Source organism: Marasmius oreades, chromosome 6, assembly GCF_018924745.1.
Source record: "Marasmius oreades isolate 03SP1 chromosome 6, whole genome shotgun sequence".
NCBI classification, from domain to species: domain Eukaryota; kingdom Fungi; phylum Basidiomycota; class Agaricomycetes; order Agaricales; family Marasmiaceae; genus Marasmius; species Marasmius oreades.
The window spans coordinates 3,329,518-3,356,661 of NC_057328.1; the positions used below are offsets into that span (position 1 = coordinate 3,329,518).

General features: G+C 47.8%; 11 protein-coding genes across 11 annotated transcripts; 6 read left to right on the forward strand and 5 right to left on the reverse strand.

The window, feature by feature from the left end:
• Window positions 1-93: 93 nt before the first annotated feature.
• E1B28_010547 (uncharacterized protein) lies at window positions 94-552 on the reverse strand (the record flags this gene model as incomplete). Its single annotated transcript, XM_043155519.1, has 4 exons — window positions 94-169; window positions 222-349; window positions 413-440; window positions 494-552. The coding sequence occupies 4 exons, from the start codon at window positions 550-552 to the stop codon at window positions 94-96; spliced, it is 291 nt and encodes a 96-aa protein (XP_043007988.1).
• Window positions 553-631: 79 nt separating this feature from the next.
• On the reverse strand, window positions 632-915 carry E1B28_010548 (uncharacterized protein; the record flags this gene model as incomplete). Its single annotated transcript, XM_043155520.1, has 2 exons — window positions 632-837; window positions 888-915. The coding sequence occupies 2 exons, from the start codon at window positions 913-915 to the stop codon at window positions 632-634; spliced, it is 234 nt and encodes a 77-aa protein (XP_043007989.1).
• A 1,809-nt stretch (window positions 916-2,724) lies between these two features.
• On the forward strand, window positions 2,725-4,360 carry E1B28_010549 (uncharacterized protein; the record flags this gene model as incomplete). The annotated part of the gene is made up of 9 exons (XM_043155521.1): window positions 2,725-2,753; window positions 2,809-2,844; window positions 2,899-2,966; window positions 3,015-3,091; window positions 3,145-3,201; window positions 3,250-3,631; window positions 3,677-3,844; window positions 3,901-4,266; window positions 4,326-4,360. 9 exons carry the CDS (start codon window positions 2,725-2,727, stop codon window positions 4,358-4,360), a joined length of 1,218 nt encoding a protein of 405 aa, XP_043007990.1.
• Window positions 4,361-6,128: 1,768 nt separating this feature from the next.
• On the reverse strand, window positions 6,129-6,509 carry E1B28_010550 (uncharacterized protein; the record flags this gene model as incomplete). The annotated part of the gene is made up of 1 exon (XM_043155522.1): window positions 6,129-6,509. One exon carries the CDS (start codon window positions 6,507-6,509, stop codon window positions 6,129-6,131), a length of 381 nt encoding a protein of 126 aa, XP_043007991.1.
• A 54-nt stretch (window positions 6,510-6,563) lies between these two features.
• E1B28_010551 (uncharacterized protein) lies at window positions 6,564-9,268 on the reverse strand (the record flags this gene model as incomplete). The annotated part of the gene is made up of 6 exons (XM_043155523.1): window positions 6,564-6,820; window positions 6,873-7,189; window positions 7,239-7,835; window positions 7,887-8,643; window positions 8,692-8,882; window positions 8,934-9,268. The coding sequence occupies 6 exons, from the start codon at window positions 9,266-9,268 to the stop codon at window positions 6,564-6,566; spliced, it is 2,454 nt and encodes an 817-aa protein (XP_043007992.1).
• Window positions 9,269-9,583: 315 nt separating this feature from the next.
• E1B28_010552 (uncharacterized protein) lies at window positions 9,584-11,116 on the forward strand (the record flags this gene model as incomplete). The annotated part of the gene is made up of 3 exons (XM_043155524.1): window positions 9,584-10,152; window positions 10,209-10,519; window positions 10,572-11,116. The coding sequence occupies 3 exons, from the start codon at window positions 9,584-9,586 to the stop codon at window positions 11,114-11,116; spliced, it is 1,425 nt and encodes a 474-aa protein (XP_043007993.1).
• A 739-nt stretch (window positions 11,117-11,855) lies between these two features.
• Window positions 11,856-12,953, reverse strand: E1B28_010553 (uncharacterized protein; the record flags this gene model as incomplete). The annotated part of the gene is made up of 7 exons (XM_043155525.1): window positions 11,856-11,991; window positions 12,043-12,240; window positions 12,297-12,442; window positions 12,579-12,669; window positions 12,732-12,795; window positions 12,859-12,870; window positions 12,938-12,953. 7 exons carry the CDS (start codon window positions 12,951-12,953, stop codon window positions 11,856-11,858), a joined length of 663 nt encoding a protein of 220 aa, XP_043007994.1.
• A 502-nt stretch (window positions 12,954-13,455) lies between these two features.
• E1B28_010554 (uncharacterized protein) lies at window positions 13,456-15,283 on the forward strand (the record flags this gene model as incomplete). Its single annotated transcript, XM_043155526.1, has 5 exons — window positions 13,456-14,335; window positions 14,385-14,599; window positions 14,658-14,850; window positions 14,922-14,987; window positions 15,048-15,283. The coding sequence occupies 5 exons, from the start codon at window positions 13,456-13,458 to the stop codon at window positions 15,281-15,283; spliced, it is 1,590 nt and encodes a 529-aa protein (XP_043007995.1).
• A 136-nt stretch (window positions 15,284-15,419) lies between these two features.
• On the forward strand, window positions 15,420-16,136 carry E1B28_010555 (uncharacterized protein; the record flags this gene model as incomplete). The annotated part of the gene is made up of 1 exon (XM_043155527.1): window positions 15,420-16,136. The coding sequence occupies one exon, from the start codon at window positions 15,420-15,422 to the stop codon at window positions 16,134-16,136; it is 717 nt and encodes a 238-aa protein (XP_043007996.1).
• Window positions 16,137-17,180: 1,044 nt separating this feature from the next.
• On the forward strand, window positions 17,181-19,825 carry E1B28_010556 (uncharacterized protein; the record flags this gene model as incomplete). The annotated part of the gene is made up of 10 exons (XM_043155528.1): window positions 17,181-17,716; window positions 17,767-18,018; window positions 18,079-18,116; window positions 18,171-18,238; window positions 18,289-18,365; window positions 18,417-18,473; window positions 18,523-18,913; window positions 18,963-19,133; window positions 19,190-19,558; window positions 19,626-19,825. Exons 1-10 carry the CDS (start codon window positions 17,543-17,545, stop codon window positions 19,823-19,825), a joined length of 1,797 nt encoding a protein of 598 aa, XP_043007997.1. The 5' UTR covers window positions 17,181-17,542.
• Window positions 19,826-21,978: 2,153 nt separating this feature from the next.
• E1B28_010557 (uncharacterized protein) lies at window positions 21,979-24,033 on the forward strand (the record flags this gene model as incomplete). Its single annotated transcript, XM_043155529.1, has 9 exons — window positions 21,979-22,143; window positions 22,203-22,448; window positions 22,498-22,535; window positions 22,585-22,652; window positions 22,702-22,778; window positions 22,830-22,886; window positions 22,937-23,321; window positions 23,367-23,525; window positions 23,582-24,033. The coding sequence occupies 9 exons, from the start codon at window positions 21,979-21,981 to the stop codon at window positions 24,031-24,033; spliced, it is 1,647 nt and encodes a 548-aa protein (XP_043007998.1).
• Window positions 24,034-27,144: the final 3,111 nt, after the last annotated feature.

Sequence of the window (27,144 nt, forward strand, 5' to 3'; positions counted from 1 at the left end):
TCATGGAGCAACAATGCTGTGAATGCATCGTAGTGAAACGACGCCCGAGAACAGTCTCCTAACGACCCGAGTTAAAGAAGTAACCTATATTCTTCATTCCTTTTCCCGCTCTCTTTCACCAGCGGATTCCGATTTACAGCTGGGGTGGGAGATGAAATCCGGTCGGAAGCTATTTTTTTGGTCAGATGAAATGAAAAACGGACGGAAGAGCGGCGACATACCAATGCCCAACAGGATCCACACTCAACTTCGCCACAAGCGGATCGTCTAGGTCAATATCAGCAGTCAAAATCCTCTCCTCTCGTTGCTTCCCGTCAGGTCCATACATCGCTGCGAAACCGCCTCCTTTCTAAAGCGTGCGGTGATGAGCACAATACGTAGGTGTGGTATGATGAGAAACTCTCGAACTGACTATCGGGTTGAGTGATATTCCCTCGATTCTATAACAATTGTCAGTACCTCTCGCCTTCGAACAAAGAGGTAACCCACCCACACAAACCCGTATTCTCCGGCGTATCTGCGTACTTGAAATGACAAACATCGACCTTCCATAGCCGCAAACCTTGTCGCTGTCACTTGGAAATCACTCGCAAATTGTGTGGGTACTCCATTGACCGCGATGCATTCGGCGTCAACGTTGAATGGCCAAGAGGCGATGTGGATTTGGACCCCGTGGGAGTAAAGGTGGAAGCGGAGGAGGGGCTAGAGGTGTTCCCTGGAAAGCATCGATGATGAGGTTAGAGGAAACAACGACGGCAAGGAGACGGTTTGGAGGACGGACACAAGCATCCGATGTTGCGCCCTCGGTACCCGGTACTGCCGTCTTCAGGGAATCACCTATCAGATTGATCGTTATTAGAAAAATCAAATCGATTTGACGAACATACCTGGGCCATCGCCCGATCGTACCTTCATGACTTGAGGTTCCTTTGTCAAACAACCTTCCCTCTCGGATCGACGATACTCTGTGCAGCGTGCATGCTCTCTCCATCCCATTCGACCAAGCTCAAGCATACCCTATCAAACCATGAATTGCCGACCAAAACCGCAGAGTAGAAGACAAACTCACCAAATCCCAGCGTCCCTAACAGCCCTCCAGATCCAAACACGCATTAAAGAAATCCTTGAGAAACACAGGATTCCAAGGTTCCGAAAATAATCGCGTTGGGTAACCTAAAATGTACGCTTCTGGGAGCCCAATCGTTTGAACGCTATTCGTAGCGGCTTCCCGGATGATGGAAATCGCTTTGGAGACTCCGGCTTCGAGATTGAACCATGCGGGTTCGGATTGGTGTAACTCTGAAAGGGGGATAGGATGAGGGGTGGTGAAACGAATAGTTGAAGTTTAACGTACTTCGTGGCGACGAATGAAACGTTGTTCTCAATAATAAGCAGGACGAGAGCCTTGGAATCGCTGTCCGTGAGGTGTGGAGACAGCTGAGTCTGCAAGATCTCGCAAAGGGAAAGCAAGAAAGGGCATGGGATAAAGCGGAGATATCGAATTAAGTAGTCTCATGATCACGGACGAAGGTTCCTACTTCTGTTCTTCCCAACATGAATCGCAAGTAAAGATTCCAAAAACGGGTTCCTGATTTTGACAGGAAAACGCCTCAAAACCGTTTCTGAAGGATTCAAGTTGTTTCCGACCAGGGTGAGTTGAACAAATCGTATACGGTATGCCGTTTAGAGAGTGTCGGCTTGTTCGTAGGTGGAGGTGGATATAGCATCTCGTGGAAAGGAGGGCAAGTCACCTGTGACAGCGTTGCAACGCGAACCAGCCTGCCCTAAAGTTTCAGTTTTTACCGTGAACAACGCTCCAGCCATTTCTGGTCATAGGCTTAGGCTACAAAAAATCGGTACTTTCATCCCCTGGACATTCGCACAATGCTCACAAGAGTTGCCAAGCATCGGAAGGCGGCCGGTGGACCTGGGTGCGCGTTCCGCCCGGTCATTGCCACTTGTTTCCGGACCACGACCGTCTATGCAACGATGAACGTTCTTCTCCCTTCCAGCAATCATAAAGCTGAAGGTTTCCAAGAAAGCAAGAAGACGCCTGAAAAAGCTCGCCTCGAAGTTGAAGGTCACCTGAATCGATGGGCAAGGAAGGGGATACGGGTAGTTTGAAGTTTCAGGCCAGGAGCATATGTGGTTATCAGGCGTCACACGTCAAGCTCTACGTCCCCCGGATGATTGACAGCATGATTAAACACAGGCAGTGCGTTACCTAAATGTTTCCATCTGTTCCTCTTCCCATCATCTTAAACCTTGCGCAGAAATTTGAATGTCTTCAAGTCATTTTTTCGAGGACTCATCCAATATACACTTCTCTGGAAACCCGTTCTTCACACATGCAAATGCAGTCACCAACAACTTCTACAATCGTTCAACAAGTATGGAAGCTGAACCGGGAGCGTCTAGTTTTCGAAGGGACGATCAATGGCTTACTTTGGTGCGTAGACGTCCGGCCATGAATCATTCTCCTTGTGGCTTACATGAAGTACCAGCGTGGCGGACAAAGGCTCAGACGGATAGACATGTGCGACATATTCATCCTACGCGAAGTGTCCTCAGAGACACTTTGTGTGTCGGTCAAATCAAAGTCCACGAACCCATTTCGTAACAGGATGAGAAGTGTTGTGAAGATTCGGAAAACGGCACAAAGCGCGGAAATCGTTCCTGGGTTTGGAGATCGACGGTTTACGGTCGTTTCCCTTGATCCCGAGAATGCGGGAGATATTGAGAAGATCTGGACGGTAAGACTTACTCGTTAACGAAGACGCTGGACCTGATCATGATGTATTGGACCAGGTATTGGAGCCACTTTATGAAATTGCTGTCTCGACGGTGAGCTCTGATTTCTATCACTTACTCTGGGCAGGTCTCCTTATTCGGTTGAAGTCGAGACTGGCTTCCACAACTCCTTGCAGTGGGTCGGTCAACGATACCCACGTTGGTATACCACGATGGTGCGTTCTGTTAGTGTCTTCACATGGTAAACACTGATTTGCATCTAGAGGCCGTCGATAGGCAGACAATTATAAGGCGATACTCGGAAGCACCAATCGTAGGGTCCTACCTGGTCTACAGATATGTGCGAATATCTGCCTTGATGAGAATGTCTATCTCAACTCATCTCGTGTTTAGTATAACACAATCTTGGACGTGCAAGAAGATGGAACTTTGCAGAAGATGTCGGTTCCGGTAAGCTCTCTTCAATAACCTCCCTTGCTATCTAGAAACTTCATTTAGCTTTCGACCGTATCTGGGTGGATGTTTAATCTGAGGACCCGTTCGTTCCAGTACGACATCATAACCTTGGCACCCTCAAAAAAAGGCGAATCTCGACTGTACCTCTTTGATCGATTGCCACTTCCACGCGACTGCAGCCCACCGCTCGATTCAAACGAGATCATCCGTACTATTCCAGACTACCTACAAATAGTTTCATCATTTGGACACCACCGCAGAGCTGCCAAAGTCCACCACCACGACATTCTAACATTTGGCACCGTTCTTGATCGCACAAAATCCGGAATCCTCGCTTACTTTTCTTCCGCCTCGTCTCCGGTGTGGTCCTGTGAACATCGCATATTTGGTACTCCCGACATTGTTCCCAAGTATTCACAATCAGGTACGCTTCTTTCAGAGCCGTTTTCCAATTCTGACCCTTTCATAGTCCCTTCACTAGTTGACCTCACTTTCCTGAAGAATAACGACGAATGGGACATGGATGTCCAGTTCTCATTACGATTACCCCCAGAAGACTGCCAGCGACTTCGGACTGCCTACCTCGTGCAGTCGTTCCCCTTCTACAAAGACCATACCGTTGATTTCCATAATTTAGGTATGAAATTCGCATATCCAGCTATCCCCTCACTGCTAACATGAATCACATTTTAGTCTTTGTTGATGACCTTGGCTTTGAACTCACAGGGACCTTCACGTCTGATCCGTCAAGTTGTGATCCACCGAAATACCTACATGTCCCGCCTCTCCCCCCCGAATGGATGAACAATATGCCCTGCCTTCGTTGGCCAATGAAAGATCGACCGTTTTACTGGTCGTTTGACCGTAGCGGCAGGACGGAGATTGCAGAAGAGGAGTGGGAGTGGTATGGACTCCCAAGCCTGAAGGTAAAGGCATATTTCAGGTCAATATGGACAGAGTGGGAGTATAAGGCAGTTCAAGAGTATCTTCGTTTGAATGACTATGACTTGGATGGTCAACAGTTTGCCAGTGATAATGGGTATCCAATTCTAGTCAAAGGTGAGAGATTTGAATTCTCGACGGTCAATCCAAAATTGCTCATGAGATGCTATCCCTAGGTGACCCTCGCGTGCGGCGGAAATCACAAGTCTAAGGAATAGTATCATAGCTAGGAAAGGATATATTCAAGCCGATTTAAGTCAGGAGGTCGTACTAGGGTACCAAATCTCACTTTCTCTTTACCACTATGGGCTTATCCGGCAAGAAAGGGCATGGGGAACAAGAAGCGTATAAGCCAATTGGAAATTCGATAGTACATATGTGTATAAGAGGCTCGTATCTGTTGGTTTATAACTTCGAGCCCTGTACATTGTGTATTTGAGCATATTAACCAATCGACGGAACTGTCGAATGAAGACACATGGCTTTCCCTCGCCGCAATCAACTTCCAGAGGACTCGTTCGGACTTGAAGGGTGAGTTGGAAGGATATCAACGGCAGTGTCTACCCGAGAAATATATCGCACTTATATCCTGATCCAAGTGAGCGAGAGATGAGGTCAAATGAGGTTAAACCATTCTATCCGGGGGCCACTACGGTACACACACTTCTCCTCTCCATACCGTCTTTCGTTCCGGTCCATCCTGCCTCTATCTTTTTCACACTCGTAACAACACTCCGGCACCCTTCCGATGTCAACTTTTTCATTTGAACCGTCTACTGCAAATGGCTAGGGGTTCGGTCGTTTTCCTTGATCGAAGCAGTCGAGTTAGATTTGACGACGATGAATGAGATTGAGATTCATCTGCGCCTTTCAATGAATTTGATCAGGTATACAGGTAAGTAACAAATCGGATGACGAGGGATCGAGGAACTTACCTGGCCCATCAACAGATTTGGTCTTCCAAGTTCCATTGGACTACGATGACAATAAATAGGGCGAGAACTAGAGCCAGAGGTTAACGCTTCTACGGCCGCCACCACACGGATTCAATACCTCTTTCACGGCATCGCGGATCGAAGTGCCTCAACTGGGCTTTTTTCCAGCTTGAATTATTCGGTAACCCCGATAGAAGGCATCCCGCCCATGAAAGCTATGCGGAAGAGTGACGACTGTTCAGCTATCCATTGTTCGTCGTAGGTGGAGACTTCAACTCACCCCCCAGCTCCGAACCTGCACTTCGTTGAAAAGATCAGAGACGGACGAGACTCGAAACCGTAATTACGATATATGGTGACTTGAGTTGGGAAGAACATGTTAAACGGAAAGAAGAATCTCATCAAAATCACCGCGAGCAATACGAGCTAACCTGCCCTAAAGTTTCGGTTTTACCGGTAAACAAGTTCAAATACACTTGTGAATATCGAGTCGTACACTTACGGGTTACAAATCGATGACGCCTCGCAAAGATTGTAGCCACACGCACCCTCAGATTTGGCGGGTCACATGCTATTTTCGCACGCTTGTGCCAGTGTAAAAACGTTCCAGCTCCCCGTTCGGTCGATGCAAGGCTAGTTCCTCGAAGTTAGACAGATGATTCTGCAGAATTTTTTTGTAAATAATGCCCTGTAATACTTGAATACAATAACTTATTATCCCATTCCACCTGATAATCCCACATTGCCGGCCCTGTTAGGCTGAATTTTGCTTGCCGCCCCTTTGTCAAAAAAATGATGGTTTCGCGGGGGGACTTAGAGCCTTCTTGAGCCTCAGAGCCTTAGACCCCAACTCTAACACGTCATGGCGCTCGGGCAGGCCTCGTGATCGATGTCGGTGTGCCTTAATCCACCGACGCCCGCCTCCCGCCCGTTTCCCGCCCTCTCAATACCCTTTTAATACGAGTTCCTTTATCTGCATGTTTTTTATTGGAACGGTTACTGTACATAATATATAGAAAACACTACATGAAAATACAAGGGAATTCAGTCTGTGAGAGCAAGTACAGCCTCCAGAGTGCTGCTCAGCAGCTCATCATCAGACTCTTCCTTCTCCTCCTCTTCCTCAGACTCAGTGCCTAGATCAACCTGTCCATGAGCTCCAGAGACTGGCGTTGGTAGCTCAGGGTCCTGTCCCACTACTATGCTACCCTGGCAGCGCTCCTCAACTGTCTGAACGGCCTGGCCTGGTGTCAACGCGGTGGGGATGAAGCCGGGAAACTTCTGCAGCTTCTGGAGACGATCACGATGCATTTCAAAGGCACGTCCACGCCTTTCGGCATGACGAAGGATTTGGTGGGCGAGGAGAGGGTTATTGGCTTCGTATGCCTTGAATTTTGCTGCCAGGTAAGTCTGCTCATCTTGCATGAAGGTCATTAGTCGGCGGACCTCGACTTGAACGCGATCAATTTCCTCTCGAGCTCATTGCAGCTGGTAGTACCCGTCCAAAGCGGCTCGCCCTCCTGGAGTTGCCCATGGTTTCTCTCGAATATCAAGCCGAGTTTCTCTGAGGAGGTCGAAGTCAGCAAGGAAGGCGTATTTTACGACTTCATCCCATTCCAGAGCTGCTCGGTCGGGGAAGAGAGCAGCAGCGGCTTCGTTGAAGTTGTTGAGAGCTGTCTTGATGGCCTGTGAACGGGCTTTTATTGCCTTGCCAATGTGTGAACGAAGATTGTAGCCTGAGTTGTGTTTGTTAGCTGGAGTAGGTAAGAAAGTCCAGGACTGGCGCACCTGTATGGGATCTATTCATCCGTGTCAACTCAAACAAGCGGGCAACGATGAGACTTTCTAGCTTGTCGAGGCAACGTTGATAGGTTGCTCGTTTCACCAAAGTCTCAGCCTCCTTCCAGTCAGTTGAGTCTGACGTCCAACGAGCTTCCGGCGATATGCCCATACGCCTCTCCAATGCAACCACGTTGTTTCTTGCTGTGTCGACGTCCTCAACCATCCGTCGACGCTGCTTGTCTAGCTCCGTCGCCTTCCCACTTCGTTCTGGCAGCTGGTCTGTGGACGTTACCCAAACTAGCGAGATGCTCTTCACGGCCTCCCTATATAGCATATTAGCAGATAACACAGACAGAGAGGGCAGCCACGTACAGTGCTTTATAGTACTTGCGTAAGGCCCGGAAATAGTCCATTCGTATCGTTTCATCTTCTGGCTCCTTCTTCAAGGATGCCAAGTAGGTCTTCTCCTCGTTGAGCCAAAGTTCTACGTCTCTGAAGGACGTGACCCCCAGAACCTCCAGCGACTTCTTCACGGCATCCTCAGTCTTGAGTATCTGGGCTGCTTGCATAAATTTGTCGACCAAAAACTTGCTCAGTCTCTGAAAGGTCTCAAAGTCGTCGGTATGGCGTATGTATGCAGAAATGGTTTGGTGGCGATGGAAGGAACTTGCATGGCAAACGGAGCTCGCTAAGTCATTTGAACGAGAGAAAAATCTCTCGCAGGCCTCCAGATCTTCCTTCCCCACGCCCTCCACATAGGTACCCAGATTCTCGGTCTGACAAAGTCGATTGTGCCCATGTCCGTGAAATATGGGGACGAGGCTCTTGTAACGTTGCTCCTTGGCCAGTCTACCAAGTGGGCTAAGGCATAGCGTGGACCCAAACTTGCACCCAATGTCGTACCCTCCACCAAGGCATTCACCGAGCTCAGTGAGCAGGCGATGGACCACAGCTAAAGGGTACTTGAACCTGAGAGCTGGTCAGTTTAAGTGAAAGTCGAGAGGAAGTCATAGTACATACATTTCCCCGCTCTCGACCATATCAGCAATGACCAGGACGAAGCTATGTCGACATAGCGCAATGAAGATTCCCGTCTCCTCGTACATAGACCATGACCTCGCAGTGTTACCCTCGTTCATGTTCCGCCATCTCTGCTCGCAGAGATTCTCCTCTTCCTTGACTTCCTCCCAGACCCCCCAATTCTCCCGAGCCCATTTGTCCACTTCCTCACGGCTCAGGTATTGGTCATCCAAAATCACTTGCGAGTCCTTCCGTTCTATTGATGGCCCTGAGCCAGTTACCTTCTCACCGTCCTCGTCCCAACTGCCTGCAAGCCGCTTCATTCGCTTCAACGAGTTGTTACCATCCATGGCAAAAAGCATCCTATAGCGGAGCTGCTTTTCACCCTCGAGTTCGTACATGCAGCAAGGGCAGGCGTTCTTCAACTGCCAATCTCTTGAAGCATGGCCGAGGGCAATCTTGACGCGGCGTTCAACAACGCGCGTCAAGTCGTGGTAGAGGTCGATAGCGATAAGGAACTGTTGATAGAGGTACGGTCGATATACAGTCCCGTGAATGGCAGCAAGTCCCTTGACAAACGTGTGTGCTGATAGCTTGGGACAATGTAACGAAACAGGTACAAGGAATTCGAACGTGCGAGTGGATATGGCGACGCTGGGATTAAGTGGAGAGCAGGGGACAAAGCCCTGGCGAATAAATGCAGCACCTATGCTGGCATCCAATGCCCCATCGATGTAAATTCGCCCTTTTCGAACGGCTATAAAACGTCAGATGTTTCTATAAGAAAGAGAGATGGAGAACGTACCAAAGACATCAACCAATGTCACGTCCAGGTAAGGGAGGCTACACTCTTCAATGTCTCCAGGGTCAGCTCCTAGGCTTTTGAGGCCGTAACTCCAGGTCATGTAGGTGTTGGCCATGGATTCGAGCTGGGGTTTGAATGCAGCCGTACGCTTCTCAACCCTGTCACGGCGAGTCCTCCAGTCTCTTCGTTTTCTAAGATATTTAAGTAAATGGTTCCTCGCAGAGCAGAACGAACGCACTTACTTGTTACCGTACATGTTTTCTTCCAACTCAACCACGAGGTCATCAAGTTCCCCACCTTGATGACTCGTCTCAACAGTAGAATTGCCCTGCAACACGCCTTCCACAAAATCAATGTCTACCCATGGACCTCCTTCATCTCCGCGTGTATCCATGAGGTCTGGGTCGTCAAGTTGGGAAGGTTCAGAGAGGTCAACACGAGCATTCTTTCGGATACTTTGAATCTCCTTCGGCTTGTAAACGCGGGAACTGTGCAGATGACCAGCGACTGAGCTGATGCCTGAAATGTGTCGAATTTTGCGAGAGCTGCTGCTGCCCTTCTTTTGTGGCCTGACCATCGAGGTTTCTGTGGTGTGACGATGGGGTCACAGACGCGTCCAGGTGTGTGTCACAGGCGCGTCTCTGTTGATTCCAACTTCAATGTCCAACGGTGAGCTTCTTAATTTCTCTTGTCTCCTCAACACCTTGTATTTTTTTTTTTAATCTGAGCTGTCTCGTTTCAAACGGAATCGCTCCCGGGTCCAAGGGAACGAGGCAGCTCGGGTTAAAGAGGTATGCAAACGTGTTAGGGAGACAAGAGCTTGGCTACCATACCTGAGCTGACCGCCCCTTCATTCTTCACTAGAACAACAGATACGCCCATCGCGCCAAGTATGTATGCCACTATTCTCGCAACCAAGTCTGACAAAACCTTGCAGCTTCGGAATGGTAAAAGCTATGTGGAATTCAGTGGCAAAGAGGACCTTGACACGCAAACCCTTGCGGCATTTGACCCGGAAGTCTTCACAATAAGCGACTCCTGCCCTGCACTCGAAACACTGCTTCAACAGGCGGTTGAGCGCGAAAGCCAGGCCCCTGACGACCCCATCGAAGCCTTCGACGAAACAGCAATGTCCTCAGCTCCAGACCTACCCGCCACACACAACGTCAACAAAAAACGACCCTTCGTCGAGAAGACTGAGGCAGCACACAACGGCCACCGGCACAGGAAGCGAAGTAAGAAGCGTGCTCGCCTGATTGGTAGCGAGGGTCACCTTCACGGTCGCAATGCACCGGCGATTCAGACGTGCATCGCTGTTCCGAGCAACGTGGATGCCTTTACACTACCAGCCGCAACAGGGGGATACATTGGCAAGGACCTTACAGTTGAGAGAGGGGCAGTTCGTGACGTTGAGTGGTTCAGATCCCAACCGGGTTGGACTTATTTGAAGTGGGACGGCAGGTGCATTTGCATTCCTTGCCCACTCATTCCCTACCGTCTGACCCAGCCACCACTAGCCGCGCTCTTTCAATTGTCGATAAGGCCCAGCGCCTTATTGTCGTTGGACTCAAGAAGATACAGGACAAAATGTACGACGACGACGTCGAGAAAGTCGCAGAGCTCTTGGAAAGGGCTCGATCCACCAAGATGACGCTAGGCCCAGCCGACACCAACCATCTTTGTGGAGAGGGCTTTCCTGCAGCTGCTTGCGGATGGTCCATGGGTCAGGGCCAGAAGCAGCCTATGCACACAGGTGGAAAATATGCGGGCGTCATGCAAGAGCTCATCGCCGAGCCTTGCATCCAGCGAGTAGCATCTGTGCAAGACGGTGACTGCGTCAACTCTCTTACTTTATTCCATTAGCTGACCGCTCACTTTAGCTGGGTTTGCGTGCTGGTCATTCAAGAATTACAAGTACTATTTGGATGCTATGAAGAAACTTGGCGCCTCTGTCGAACGATTTGAACCGAACTTCGAACGAAGCCAGTTTGCGTCCATTACGTTCAACTTCGGCCCTCAGGTCTGCACTTGCGAGCACACCAATGCTAAAAACTGCCCGCATAGCATGTGCGCAATTACTGCTGCAGGCAAGTTCGACCACACCAAAGGTGGCCACCTGGTCCTCCCAGATCTCAAGGTCATCATCGAGTTTCCTTCCGGCTGTACGCTTCTTCTTCCGTCCGCCATTCTTCGTCACCATAACACCCCTATACAACCTGGTGAGACGCGGTATTCAGTCACGCAATATAGTGCAGGAGGGATTTTCAGATGGTTGGAGTACGGAAATAGGACAGAGGTTGAATTACGGGCTCAAGACCCCGCCTGTATTCAAGAAGTATATGCAGAGAGGAAGGGTCGTTGGGCAAAGATGGTAAACATGTTTGTAACTCTAGATGAAGTTCGTCAGTACCACAGTGCAGTATAGTACATCTGCACCTATATACATTTCTTGTGTGTCTGTACTGCTCTCAAAACGTTGTTCATTTTGCAACCTCTTCTATATGTTGGTGACAATGGATATAACTGTGAGGCTCAGTGAACTCTGGCTAGTGCTTAGTAGTGTGACCTACTCTAGATATGTGCTTGACGTTCCAATACAGCATCAGGTGGATAGTCAAAATATGTTATATATACACTACTTTACCAACTTGAACAAGTTTCTTGACGAAGATCAAAGAGTACAACTTCGGCAGAATTTGCATCGAATGTAGCATCGATGATCGAATGTAACATGGTGTCGCGTCAAAAATTGAATGTCACCCGATTACCACCGTTTCGAAACATGTCTTACAAACATGTGGGAGGACCTTATTTCCGAATTTTTATGATGATTCATGTTGAAAACATATGTCGAGCGTATAACTAGAACTCCAAGAGCATCACCATGATCATATTTGTCACTTTCCTACAAGTGCCAGTTGACATCTCAAAAAAATTTCTGCGATTATTACTCCTCAGTGAATACACGGGCCTTCTGTACGACAAACATCTGACGAACATCCGACAAACTGAGGTTGAGTTGGAAACACAAAGAAGGCGAAGTGTGGCGGGCACGAGGTTCAGAGAAAGGTCGGCGTTCTCGGGCATCGGACTTTGTACATTTTTCATTGCCATAGGACTATTGAAAAACCATACACAGAGACAACGGTACATAAATTCCAATACTACAAACTCAGCGTCCATTGTCGGGTTCGACCTGCGTTCAGCTCTCTCAAGAAGAATGTTTCAGCCTTTAGGCGGCTGTGGAAGATGTAGAGAGCCCCACCACGCCATCCTAATCCATCTCTCATGGCTGGAATGCTGAGTTGCAGGATGAGTACGGGATATTAGAAAGGGCAGAAATTAACTCACGGGTTTGGATACATGGCAGGGTGAACGCCTTGTGACACGACGTAGAACTGGGGTGAGTTGCCATCTAGTGGCTCATCGTTCAGGGCGTCAATGACCCCTGTTCGAAATGCTTGTTGATAAACTTCGCGAGCGAGTTCAAGACTTGGAAAGCTTTTGAAAACGCCACCTGGTAAGCGATCGTCTGGATGAATCTGGTAGCTTTGGTGATTGACGTTAGGGCTTTGGATTCTCCAACAAAAAGTAAGAACACTTACAAGCGTTGAAAGGCGCCAGGTCGAGCTCCTCGGTAGACTACAAACGCTTTTCGCTCAGAAGGGGTACCAGGTGGTGACGTTGCAGCAGCTAAGCTGAGGATAGGTGTTGACAAAGCCGGGGCGGAGCTTGAGGCTGTAGGTTGAACCTGAATCTGATAAGCAGGGGGATCCGAGTGACGAAGCTCCAGTGTTCAACGTGTACTTGATGTGGCTTGATTCAACGCCTGTAATGTTCAACTGCATTAGAAGGCTTTGTGTACTTGGAACGATTGGGTTGCACACCTGGTCGCCATCGTGATGGAAGCTGTTTGCCCGCTCTCTGAACCCCCCCGACTCCATCTCCCTTTCCGATTCTACCTCCTCTGATTCTGAGCTATTCGGCGTGTAAATATCCTGGATAAACGCAGTCACTTGATTGCCGGATGAAAATAGTACCTCGAGTCTTCGATAATCACGGTCTTGAGGGTGCGACCAGTGGTTCTTGCAGCGTCATCTTCATCTAGAAAGCAGTCAGATGTTAGGACGAGATGGAATGGAGGTAAAAGTCGAAGACAACGCTTACCAAGAAGTGTCTCTGCATGACTTATGAGCCTGACTGGCGCTCAAAATTTAATGCAAAGAATCAACAGAAGGGGAAGCACCTACCTCGCCTTTCATGGTCGTTGCCTCGATCTATCTCTGAACTGGGAATGAGGGAACTCCATCTTGTGACCTTGAAAGAAGTGAAGGCTCGCACCGTCTAATATATCTCCCAGTGAGTGGCTTTCAAAAATATCCTCTGATTTTCTTTGCTGTCAAAAAAATCGGGACGGCAGGGCAATTTGGCACCTCACCGTCGGCATTCAATGCTCGATTTTTGCCTTTCTGTCCTGCAGTCATCTGTGATAATGCGGTCGTAGTGTTAGTATTCAATTATAGAATGAATTATGGGAACTTACGAGCAGACAACGGTGGGAGAAGGAAGCAAAGTTGGAAGATGAGCGCCCATCTGCCGATCAACAGAAATTCAACTCACGTGATTATTCATGCCTCTATACGATCCCACCATGGACCTACACGACGCGTCCTATAACGCGTTATTCTGTTGGTATGTATTTGACGGTATTCTGATAAAGTGCTGGCCGTTATTATTTTGTTGATTTGTCTTTCAGTCCGCGTTATGGCGTTCGACAATTTTATTCCAGATTTTTCTCAGAAAAATTCGCATCCCAACCATCAAACGCCCTCAACAGCCTATCCAGGTAGTCATGGCTTGTATACTTCGAGTACCAACGCCAGCCTTGCTGTTCATTCCATCGGCGCCCAACAATCTACACCTCAGTTCACCACACAGCACTTTTCATCCTACCAGCTCCCATTCTCCAACCCCAGCTCCGAATGCAAATCGTCCACGAACGTTGAAGACCTTCAAAACTGGGATACCGAGGGGTGGCAGAAGACCTTCCAAGACATGGACTGGGACCTCATCAACAGCTGCGCAGGTCTCGCTAACGAACTGGAGGGGACTCAGCTATCGTCAGGTGTTGCTCCACCTTCGTCTTCTCCAGCTCCGACCAACGATGCTGCACTCACGTTCATTAACGAGTTTCCTCCACCTCCGTCTCCCTCACCACCTTCACCCCCCCCCTCCCTTCAGACAGTACCTTCACCTTTGAACGCAGTTCCGCCTTCTCCGTCTCCACCGCCACCCCAGTACCTCCCCCCCGCAGAGCCGCGTCGAACACGCGTCGAACACCCTACAGCGAACCGGACTCAGGGACCGCGAGAAAAGAGATACAGGAGAGAGTTGACCGCAGCTGAGAAAGCCGCCCGAGCTGCAAATCTCGCTTTGAATAAGCAGAAACGAAAGGATTTTCATAGCGAGGTTGCAGAGGCACTCGAAGCCTTCCAGGACAAACTTCGAGAAATCACCGGCAGTCACAACAAAAAGCCAGAAGAGGCTTTCGAAGTAGCATGGTGCGCGTCGAAGTTGAATAGGAACCGTGCCACCTCCTCCCACAATGCACTTCTACATTTTGTAACCAAGCAGGAGAACGGCGGTAAATTTCTTTTGACTTTAGCCATTCTACAACTCAACCCTACCAACAGGGCGTATACAAGGGCAGCGCAAAGACCTCGATGAGCTCAACCACATCATGGCGAATGACCCCAAGTACAAAAATCTCAAAGATGATCCTGGAGCCATGGCCAGGCTCAAGCAGGAGCTGGACGAGGATCGAGCAGTGAAAAGGGTGGGGGTTCGAACTGCCAACCTGTCGATCTCCCATGACGTGCAACATGTCTTTGATAAGTGCATGGAAGAGGTACGTCTTTCATCTCAGTTTTTGCTATAGTGTATCGCCAATACCTATGAATCTACAGCTTATTCTGCTACACAAGCATACCGGTATACGTGCGTTTCTTTATCTCACAAAGGGTAGCGAGGATTGCCCCTCTCAGCCAGCATGGGGTACGACAGATGACGACGTTCAGTCATTTTTTCGATGGCAATTGGGAATCGAGCCATGGTCATTGATGTCGCAATTCGAACTCTGGGTGTATTCTCAAGGCAAAGGTAAGGGTTGACGCTATTGATCAATGCAAGACCAGCATTATGTATGTTGACATGAACGTCCTTTTTCCTAGGTACTCAGAGGAGAACCTCACAACAATGGCGACAGGAATGCGTTGGAATGCTAACCAGCTTACTGCGTAAGTCGTCTTCGTCCCCACAGAAACTTACACATCTCTGACTGCTATGGCGCTCTACAGAAACGACGCTCAAGGACTTCAAGCAACAAATGTGCTATGGCGACAACTATCGTCGCACGTTAGTCCATACCCGCGGAGTGCGGCTCATTGGATGGCCATTCATGGAAGACCCCGAAGTTCAGAACGATGACATCCCAGTTCCAGCTGGCCTTGCACCAGTGCCGAAAATTATCAGCCCCTACAGCATCCACGAGCATGGACGACGTCAGAGTCCTTCATCGGCGACTCTCAACTGACGAATGTTACTGGGTTGGCCTCTCGAATTCTGAAATCAACGAAGACCAACGCCTCTTTCGGGAATGATTGGAACGGAACCAACTTCGAGAGGAGAAGAGCGGAAAGAAGCAGAAGGGGAAAGCAAGAAAGAAGAAAATGACAGGGGTAGAAAAAGGGAGTGCAGAGGTTGTTGAGACTGATAGCGAGGAGGATACGGGGAGCGTGGAGCAGGGTGTCTCCGCCTCCGAGACATCTGCGGTTGCGAAACAGGTGACGAAGGTTGGAGGACGTGGAAAGAAGCGGAAAGGAGTGGCCACTGAGGGCACGGAGAGTCTGGTACAGAAGAAGAGGAAATGCGCTGCTCAGGACAGTGACAAATCAAAAGGGAAGAGCAGCTCGAAGCCTGCTGCAAGCTCAACCAAGCCAGCCAAGAAGCGTAGCATGAAAGTGGTAACGTCCCAGCTACCACCAGCTGCTACGTTCAGGAGTCACGCCACGCTCTCTGACACCGATGAATCGGGTGATGACGAGAGCCCCTCCCTTCCTGAAAACAGCTCTCAGCACGCTTCCAACGTCAGTACAACGTCTACTGCACTCACCACGCCCACTGCCGCTTCCAACGTTGGCTCGCTGTCTATGGTATCTACCACACCCAACTCCAACGCCAGCCTGCCATCCAATGTATCTGACATACCCACCTCTAACGTCACCGTACCATCTATGGCACCCACCATGCCCATCTCCAACGTCAGCGCATCTGTTGTAGCCACACCTTCGCTCCCCATTGCCAACGTCGACGACAGCCTCTCCCATTCTTCGTACCACCCTCTCCTTGCACCTGTCAACCCTGGTGCTGCATTCATGCAGGCATAAGGGCATAAGACTCCTATCACTTACTAGACACAAATCTACTGATTTTCCTAAGCCTCTACCACATAATATACTTGTTTTATGGCTCTGTATATAATTACTATGCATGGAAATCATAAAATGACTTTATATCGTTAAAAACTGCCGAAACTACTACATGGGATGCCCTGAGAGGGCGGGAAACGGGCGGGAGGCGGGCATCGGTGGATTAAGGCACACCGACATCGATCACGAGGCCTGCCCGAGCGCCATGACGTGTTAGAGTCGGGGGTCTGAGGCTCTGAGGCTCAAGAAGGCTCTAAGTCCCCCCGCGAAACCATCATTTTTTTGACAAAGGGGCGGCGAGCAAAATTCAGCCTAACAGGGCCGGCAATGTGGGATTATCAGGTGTCCCATTCTCAGAGACTAGAGAAATTCGATTTATTTTAGTCGATCTGGCAGGTCCTTCGTCTCCCACCCCCGGACAAAACACGTGACATTGACACAGAAAATTTGCTAAGTTCAACATCTATAATGTGGCAAAAGCGAGAATCGAACGATCGACTCCAGCAAAATCCAATTCAAATTTGATGCCTTTTGCCACTACACCACCAATCAATATAAAATACATGCTTTAGTTTTGGATTATATAGAGTTCATCTTGGACATCCACTGCCCCCAGGCCCCCTCATATACCTTCAAATCTAACCCCTACCCCGAACCCCCTAACCCAAACCACTAACCCAAACCTCTAACCTAACTGCTAACCTCGAATCGCTAAAATCCAACTGCTAACCCGTCCCGATCAACTTCCCAAAAAAAATCAAACCTCTCTGGATATTTCAGGAAGTGTACAAGCTGTAAAGAAAGAGATTTCAACATTATTTATGGACTAGTAGCTAGAATCACACTACGTTAAGGTTTATACTACATTATGTGTTAGTGTGAACTAGCCTTGCATCGACCGAACGGGGAACTTGAACATTTCGACACTGGCACAAGCGTGCGAAAATAGCATGTGACCCGCCAAATCTGAGGGTGCGTGTGGCTACAACCTCGCAAAGACACCAGGAGGTCAGCCGGTGACCACCGGAAGACCCGGGTGCACGTTTCGCCGCTTTCCACACTAGTAGCACGACCATCAACCATCTTAACGATGAGGGCCGTTAGTACTCGCCCTCCAAGCAATGATTCCAAAGACAAAAACTCCAACAAAGCGAAAGGAAGTCCCTCGCAAGACTTGAAGTGATGGACAAGGAAATGGGGTATTACGAGCACGAGCAGTTTGAAATTTCGGGCGGCGTTCAAGCTTCAGTTTCGCCGCTCAACGTCAACTTCCCCCGGGTGATTGACAGCAAGCTTAATGAACATGCACAAGGCACCTCGCTTAGCTGCTCTCCTCTTGTTCCTTCTCTCGAACTTGCGCCAGAATGTCTTCAAGCCGCTTTTTTGAGGACTCATCCAATATACATTTCTCTGGCAACCCGTTCTTTACACATGCAAATACAGTTACAATCAACAACTTTTACAATCGTTCAGCAAGTATGGAATGTGAACTAGGATCGTCGTACTCTCGGAGGGACGACCACCAATGGCTTACTTTGGTGCGTGGATGTGTCATGATGTTCTGGTCGTGGTTGACGTGTCGTACCAGCGTGGAGGACGACTCAGGATCAGATTGATAGACATGAGCGATATAAACATCTTGCAGGAAATTTCCTCAGAGACGCTTCGTGTGTTGGTCAAATTGAAGTCCACGAACCCGTTTCGAAGCAGGATGGGAAGTGTTATAAAGCTGCATAGAAGGGTAGAAAGTGCAGAAATTGTTCCTGGGTTTGGAGGTCGACGGTTTACGGTTGTTTCACTTGAACCCGAAAATGACGCCGACATCGAGAAGATACAGACGGTAAGACTCGCGATCGGTCGTTGACGTAGACCTTCAATTGACATTGACCTATTGCGTTAGGTATTACAGCCGCTTTTGGAGGTTGCTCTCTCTCGACGGTGAGCTCTTATCTCCATCGATTACCTTTGGCGATGATCCTTATTCGGTTCGAGTCGAGTCTGGCTTACACAGCTCTTTGGAGTGGGGCGGTCGATAATTCCAACGCTGGTATATCACGATGGTGCGCTCTGTCATTGCTCCTGCTAATTCTAGGCACTGATTCCCGTCTAGAGTTCGTCAATGTAGAGGCTATCATCGAGCAATACGAGGAGACGCCGATCGTATACATCTACTTGTTGTGCCAATTGGTGCGAATGTCCGCTTTGAAGATCGTCTATCTCAGCTCATCTCGTGTTTAGAGCCATTCAGTTTTCTGCATTTATGATGATGGCACTTTGCAGAAGTTTCTCACTCTAGTAAGATGAGCTTCTTGCGATGTCTCCTGCAGTCTAAATTTTCGAACAGCTTTCGGATGACCCTTCGTATTGGAGGTTCAATCTGAGGACTCATTCATTCCAGTATGACGCCGTATCCAAGGCACTCTCCGACGAAGACCCACCGCGCTCCTTTGATCGAGTGTTTCCGCTTCCTCGCAATTGTAATCCGCCACTCGATTCCAACGAAATTGTCCGCGCTCTTCCAGACTACCTGCAGATGGTTTCAGTATTCAGAAAGAAAACCTACATCGACCGTAGAGCAGGTTTTCTCCGTGCCGGTCTAATAACATTTGGCACTCTTGTTAATCTCACAAAACCCGGAATCCTCGCCTACTTTCCTTCCATTTCATCCCCTGTGTGGTCCTGCAAATTTAGTATACTTGGTACTCCAGATATCATTCCTGTGTATTCGGCTTCAGGTAATCTTCTAAATCTCAGACCTTATTTCCGATCCTAACTATTACGTAGTCCCTTCGCTTCTTGACCTCAATTTCACGAAGACTCGGAATAACGGCATATGGGAAATGGATGTTCGGTTCTCATTAGAGCTACTACCAGAGGACCGCCAACGACTTCGGACTGCCTACCTCGTGCAGTCATTCCCTTTTTACAACAAGTATGACGTTTCCAGTGATTTGGGTAGATGATTTCCGTATCTATCTAATCTTCGCTATTGACATTCATCATAATTTCAGTCTTCATAGATGAGCTTGGCTTCGAACTGACTGGGACCTTCAAGTCGGATCCGTCAAGTTGCAATTTCCCGAAATATCTACACGTCCCACCTATATCTCCTGCCTGGATCAACAACATGCCCTGCCTTCGCTGGCCAATAAACACACCATTGTTCTATTGGTCCTTTGATCGTAACGGAAAGATGAAGATTTCAGAAAGAGAGTGGAAGCGGTATGGAATTCCAGACTTGATAGTAGAACCATATATCATGTCGAGCTGGGAGAAGCTTGTGTGCCACTCGGTTTGGGAATATCTTTCCTTGAAGAAGTATGACTTTCGGAGTGGTCGACAGTTTGCCCGTGATCACGGGTATCCGATTCTAGTCGAAGGCAAGAGACCCCCACCCTCTGATCTGAAGTCATTCGAAATCTAACTCATAAGAGTTCTTATCCTTAGGCGATCCCATGATGTCCCCGGAGGCAGCTTCGTGCATCGTGCCCCGAGTCAAGAACTTGAGTTGGGAGCTTGGAGCAGAAAGGTTCGGCTCTAATTTTACCACTAGGAAAGAGAAAGGAAAAGCCCGCGAAATGGATCCGCGAGTTGATGTCCAGGCTGCTCGTGCAGGACAAGCACCCGTAGTCGAAATTTCACATTGATAGTGAATACATGTACATGACTGGGTATCTCAGTGTTTTTATCCATTTAATCTATAACTAAGTTGGGACTGTACGTCAATACATCTGAATGAATGAACATAGGTCGATCCGCTTTTTCAAGATTGCCAACGAAAGCAATTTTCCCCGTCGAGCCCTACGATACGAGCCAATGATATATGAAGCATGACAATCTACAAACGTGCGCTTCAAGAACGTCAGGAGCAACGGTGGAAGGAAGACGATTCCTGAAAGATAACGAATAGATCGAGTGCCGCGCATCAGCGGTGAATTGTTACGAGCCTCATAATGCGAATTGTCTAGCGTACTTCAGTCTACTGGGCGAGAAACACGGTTGGAACATCGACGTTTGCGGCCTAAATATTCGCGTTCCGTATATAGCGGTCGAAGTACCCGCACTCATCATCCACTCCGAGGACCTCCTCCCTTCGTTCCGGGTTCTCCTACTGGTGACCTCTCTCCTGGTCTCGAAATGACCTGTCGATGCCTTTCTTCTTGCACCTGGGTAGGTAGTACTAATGTTTAACTTCCCCTTGAACCATCTGCAGAGAGGTTGGTTGCTTTGCAAGCGATCCAGACGATAACAATATGTGGACCTTCGACTCCGCTTATAAGGAGGCTATTCGTGTATGTCAGTGATAAGTTAGACGACGAGGCATTGGCCAAACTTACCTTAGCCCTCAACCGCCGATTTGAGCTGTTAACGATGCAGAACGTCGACTCCGGAAGTGTTTGAATTCGACATTCATATCCAATATGACCGTGACTTTCAAGCGTTTCAGAGCGAATTCGGACGAGGCAACAGGTGCTCTGAGATAGAGTGAACAAATTGCTAGGGTGAGTTGCAGAGAGAAGAGTGACGGGTGGTTATCGCGATGACGAAGGTAAGAATCATCGATCGAGCGGGCCGATTGCAATGGAATGGTCAACCTAACGAAAAAATGGATAACAGGTGTGCTGAAGAAAACGGTCTTGCTGTGAGCTACAACGGAGAAGAAAAGATAGTTCAACTGAACGAGGCTCACCACAAATATCTTCCTTCCACTCAACCTAGATGTCGCGGAGCCCAATCAGCACTGATTCCTTGAGTTATCGTTTTAGTCGTTTGCAATGTCACCAGCCCGGCTGTGCGATCCGCTTCGAGATGGACAGTCTATCTCCCTCTCCTCCATCGGTGTAAACAACGCGGAACGGTCCATAATCGTAAAGGGGAACATCGTGGTTGAGTACGAGTGAACGCAACGGCTATGCGACCAGGAGAGTACGGGTGATATTGTGTGCCTCTTGGGGACCGTGCCTTCTTAACCTCTCAAATTCAAAGGTCACGGTGGGTTGACATGTCAAATCGATCCACCGTGGCGGGTATATTTGTGCGGTATAGCGGCTTCAGATCTGGATTTCTTCTGTGTTGCGCTGATGAAATGAGTGTCATTTAACATCTGGATTCTCCGTGTCTTCTTTGAAAAAGCGCAGACGAGAGGCCAGACTGATTCGGAGGCCTAGGTCTCAAGTATTATTGCAACATCGATGTCGATAAATGGTCGTAACATCCACCTTTCATTCTGTCTGAATTGAATATATTGGAGTTTGGAGACTTGGAGGATCGGTCGGATGTTCTGGCAACACGGATGGTCAATAAACCTAATGGACGTTTACGATATGCTTATGCATTTGTACCATGTTGGGTCAAGAGTTATCCTGACTAGAATGTAAGTATGAAAATAACCTCTTCACGATAGTGATGAGTATTTACTCACTCCTTTCGTCTCGATATGTGCAATTTGCACTGCCAAAGAGAGCATTTGCAGACCCACTGTCGTAAATCATCGACAGAGGAGTTGGTGTTCAGTTATCCCAGGGCGAGTGGCCGTTGGTATCAAACAGTAGGAGGGAGTCGGGGTCGACGGCGCGGCACCGCACGAAAAATTACCACGCATCTTCCGGCATGCAATCACTCGTCTCGAATCGGAATAGTCATGTACTGGGCGGTACTGATGTCTTTCAAGAACATGAAAGATGGTGATATCCTCTGGAATGCTGTTCAAATTCCTATGCCAACACAGGCAATTGATGAAAACGCATAGGAAACCCACTCTTCTCTTTCTCTCTCCCCAGCACCTTGAACTTGCCCAACGATGTCTACAAGTCACTTTTTCGAGAGAGCGAACCACATGCAATTCTATGGGGGCCAGTCATTTACGAACGCAAATAACATCATCAATAATTACAATTCGGCACGCACGGAACTCGAACCTGGATCGTCAAGTTCTCAGAGGGACGACGACCAATGGTTGATTTTGGTGCGTTAGATGTACAGTCATGGATCAGAAATCTCGATTTGGCTTACATGTAGCACCAGCGTGGCGGACAAAGGCTCAGACGAATAGACATGTGCGATATAATCACCCTGCGTGAGGTGTCTTCAAAGATACATCATGTGTCGGTCAAACTGAAGACCACGAACCCATTTCGAAATAGGATGAGAGGTATTGTGAAGATCCGGAAAAGGATTCAGAGCGCGGAAGTTGCTGAGTTTGGAGATCGACGGTTTTCAGTCGTTTCACTTGAACCCGAGGACGATGGAAATGTCGAGAAGCTATGGACGGTAAGGCTCGGTGGTTGACGGAGACGCTGAGGGTGACATATTGGACTAGGTACTAGAGCCACTTTTTGAAACCACTCTCTCTCAACGGTGAGTTCTGATTTTATATATTGGGCTATGTCCCTTATTTGATTCAAAGTCGAGTATGGCTTACACAACTCTTTGGAGTGGGTTGGTCAATGACACCAACACTGATATACCACGATGGTGCGTTTTGCCACTGCCATCACATTTGTAAACACTGATTTATGTCTAGAGGTCATCGATGGGTTGACTGTTATATGGCGATACTGGGAAGCACCGATCGTATGGAGCTACCTGTTCTACAGACATGTACGGATGTCCACCTTGATGATTGTCTATCTCAGCTTAGTTCTTGCTTAGTGGCATTCAGTTCTCGACGTGCAAGATGACGGAACTTTACAGAAGTTTTCAATTCCGGTAAGCTCTATCCGTAACATTCCCTGAGGTCTAAAAAGAGCATCATCCAGCTTTCGAACCAAATGCGTGACTGGACGTTCAATCTGACGACTCGCTCATTCCAGTATGACGTCATAACCGGTGCCCTCTCCGACGGAGACATTGAAGAAGACTACTTTGATCGACTGCCCCCACTTGCATGCGACTGTAATCCACTGCTCGATCCCAACGAGATAATCTGCGCTCTTCCGAACTTCTTACAGCTGGTTTCATTGTTTGGAGGATATCGCCATATAAAAGCCTCTGTTCGCCACCATGTCGAGCTAATATTTGGCACTGTTGTTAATCTCAGGAAACCCGGAATCCTTGCATACTTTCCTTGTATCCCATCTCCTGTGTGGTCCTGTGAACTGTCTATTGGTACTCCCGACATCACTGCAAAGTATTCAAAATCAGGTAACCTTCTCTAAGAGTTGTTTGCTAATTCTAACCATTTCATAGTCCCTTCACTAGTTGATCTCACTTTCGTGAAGTATAAGGACAAATGTAAAATGGCTGTTAAGTTCTCATTACAACTACCACCAGAGGAGCGACTCCAGACTGCCTATCTCGTGCAGTCATTCCCTTTTTACAACAGTTATGGCGTCTCCAATGATTTGGGTATAATGCTTGCATATCTATCTAGTCTTCGCTATTAACATGGATTATATCTTTAGTCTTTATTGATGAGCTTGGATTTGAACTCATTGGGATCTTTGCATCTGATCTGTCGAGTTGCCCACCAAAATACCTACATGTCCCGCCTCTTTCCCCCAAATGGATCAACAATATGCCCTGCCTTCGCTGGCCACCAAAGGATCAATTATTTTACTGGTCCTTTGACCGTAGTGGGAGGATGGAGATTGCAAAAGAGCTTTGGGAGCAGTTTGGGATTCCACAGCTGAGCGTGCAACCATATTTTGGGTCAGGATGGTATAGACAGGAGTATGAGGCAGTTCAGGAGTATCTTGATCTTAATAGGTATGACTTGGGTGGCCAACAGTTTGCTAATTATCATGGGTATCCGATTCTAGTCAAAGGTAAGAGACTTGAGTTCTTGATTCCTGATATTCACCCCCACATCAGGAAACAGGGAAATGGCCCATACACCCGGGCCGACGCTCAGTAGACACCGTACATAACATACCATATGTCACAATCTGTAACATTGGCACATCACTATTGGGCTCTCCATGCCCCTCCATGCTGTCAATACCTGTCCGGTTGCCGCCAGTATCGTCCGTATTGCGTCACTGGCATCACGGTATAGTTCGTAGAAGCCGTAGCACTGAGTACCTGCTCAGTACACCCGGTATAACTCTGTATCAGTAGATTCAGTACTATAATCCCCACAACTTTTCTTCCCTGAAAGCTACCAGTAGTCAGTGCCATGGTGTTCATTAGGATTAGGTTGAACACTTTTCATTTACTCCATACTACTGTGGCCTCCAGACATCCAGAAACTTGGATGTCTAACCTGAATGGGGGGACTTCAGCATTTTTGCACTGGTGGAGGTGTGTGAAAGCAGCACGTGCTCTGCTGCAGGTACGTGGGTACAGCCCTATGCGCGGGTGTAACACAATCAAAATCGTTAGCACCTGGCTTATCTTTGGCCATACTTTTCCAAGCAGTAGTTACTTCAGTAGTGCTGTCTTTTGACATAGTGTTATAAATAATGTATTAATTCGTTACAAATACAAATGCAATAGTCAATGCTATAGTGTAAATTAAAATAATTCCTTACTGTGGGCAGTGCAATTGTACAGTAGGTGGCGAGTTAGAGAAAAAAGCAAAAAGCAAATTTTATAATAAATATTTCGCAAATACGTTTCCATAACTGTCAATCTACAGGGTGTAAGGGATATACAGAGTGGGTATGTATGTCATGTTGGCAGGTATACGCAGCGATACAGAGCAATACGGGGTAATATATTTCTCTCATGGGACTCTACAAATGCTACATCTATGGGGGACGTAAACTGGGCTACCCGAGCTACATGCAATACATAAGGATACGGAGGTATACATTCCTGTCTCAGTTTTTCCTGATGCAGGTGACTCTCACATCCAGCCGAAATCAAAAATTCGAGGAACGGTATGTTTAATGGCTGGGAAAGGATGTACACAAGCGGGGTATAAGTCAGGGAGTCAATCTACATGTGTTCTTCTTGGTACCACTCAAATTCTTCTTTTCCATTACAGACTTATTCAGAAGGGAAGGGAAGGGCAAACAATTGCAAGCCCACAAACCGAATTCCCAGATTGCCCAAGCTAGTCGTATCGGACAAGCATCCATGATAGTCGAGATTTCGGATTGATTATAAACATATATCGGTGCTCGTAGCTGTTTAATCTATGGAAATCTCTCCGAAACCCCACAGTGAAACATAATCCCGTTGAATCGTTCGGATTCAAGTTGAGTTGGAAAGATATCAGTAGCAAATTGCAATGCTGATGTGTGGATATACCGCATGCAGTGCTTGACTAGTGGGGTGTAAAAATGTCTGCACTCCGAAGTAGTATGTACCATACTTCAGCTTCCAGTGCACGTAAAACATCCACTTTCGCCATAAATTCAACTGGGGTTTTATACAATATAGTGGCCAAAGAACGATGACTGTACCCGCACTTATCCCCTCCGAGGATTTCCTTTCCTTGGAGGGGTAGTGTATCGAATGATAGGGGCCTCGTTCTGTTCAAGCATATGCTATGAGCAGATGCGCTGTATAGTCGGAAAATAACGGATGTGCTGAAGAAACGGCCTTGCTGTGAGCTTCAACGAAAAAGAGAGTGGTTGAAAGGCGGGCTTACTGCTGCCAATTCTTCCGTCAACTCGATTGATATATCACGGAGTCTAATCAGCGACATTCCTTGAGGGGTCATTTTGGCCGTCCCTTCTGTGCAATTCGACTCCATGATCCCTCTCCATATCCACCATTGTAAGCGACGCAGAACGGTCCAAGGGCAACATCGTAACAGCATCTGGAAACCGCTCCCAGACTACATAGTCCTCAATAGCATGAATAGTGATATAGTGCACGTAGCTTGATACCCTCTACATAGTAGCTACCATATTTGGCAAGATTCTATGTAGCACTACCACGCGCTATATATTTCACATCAAGGGGATACTTATGTCGGCAGGTGAAAATTGTGCACGGTGGCTGCATAGATCAGACCAGGTCAGGGTCAATATTGTATATACGCCATTTTAGGATTATTTGCCACTTTATTATTAGTAGGGGATGATATTATAGTACAAAAATATGTACATATGAATTAAAAATCAGTACAGCGAAGAATAATCTACAGTAGTAACAAAGAAACTTTGTTCAGAGGGACTGAACACTTGACTGGTGAAAGGGACTCTCTGCAGGAAAGTTAATAATAATACAAGTTATGAGGGTGAGAACTTAGAAGGCATGCACTTGGCCATGTCGACAGCTGTCGAATAAGATTATGTGCTATATCAATTTGCCCAACAAGTTCAAGGCCAGTGGCCAACCCCCTGCTGCTGTAACTGGTCTTCTCTGACTGGCGGCAGATGTGGTTATGAGAGGACTTCCGAGGAAATTAAGTTTGTTGGTCATTGTCTGGGGCGGACATCAGTGGAGGAGGAAAGACAGGCAAAATCGTAAGTTCAACCCTTCTCATGATTCTACTTTTTTCGCTTATTCTTTTTTAATCCCCGACTTGAAGAATACCAATGTGCCACGTGTGTGTGGACCACTTTGTGAATCGTCAGATGTACTTTGACAGGTACATCAATCTCTGTACCCGAGGTTGACAATATAGTATTCAATAGACACTATATTGTACTATATCATTGGAATTCAGGGATACATCCTGTTTTGTGCCAACGCCGAACAAGCGAGTTTCCGAATATTCTCAGGTAACACTATACACACTATAGGAACTATATATTTGGCAGGCTACTATGGGATGGATTGCGGTTTCCAGATGAGGGAACGTCATGCTTGAGTACCGATGAATGTGAATGACTCTGTGACCAGAAGCTTAGTAGGTACTAACGACAGCTTGGCTGCCGTCAACCTGCTAGAAGAAGGTGGATGAGGTGGATACAAGAAACTTGACATATGAACGAACGTCGACACCTAACATCTGCCTTCCAAATCCAAATCCAGGTACACTCTGACTTACACCAACGCCAGCCCGGCAGAACCTCCAACGGTTCCAGTTGGATTCGTTCGAGAGGGATAGGGATAATGTAGGTTGTTC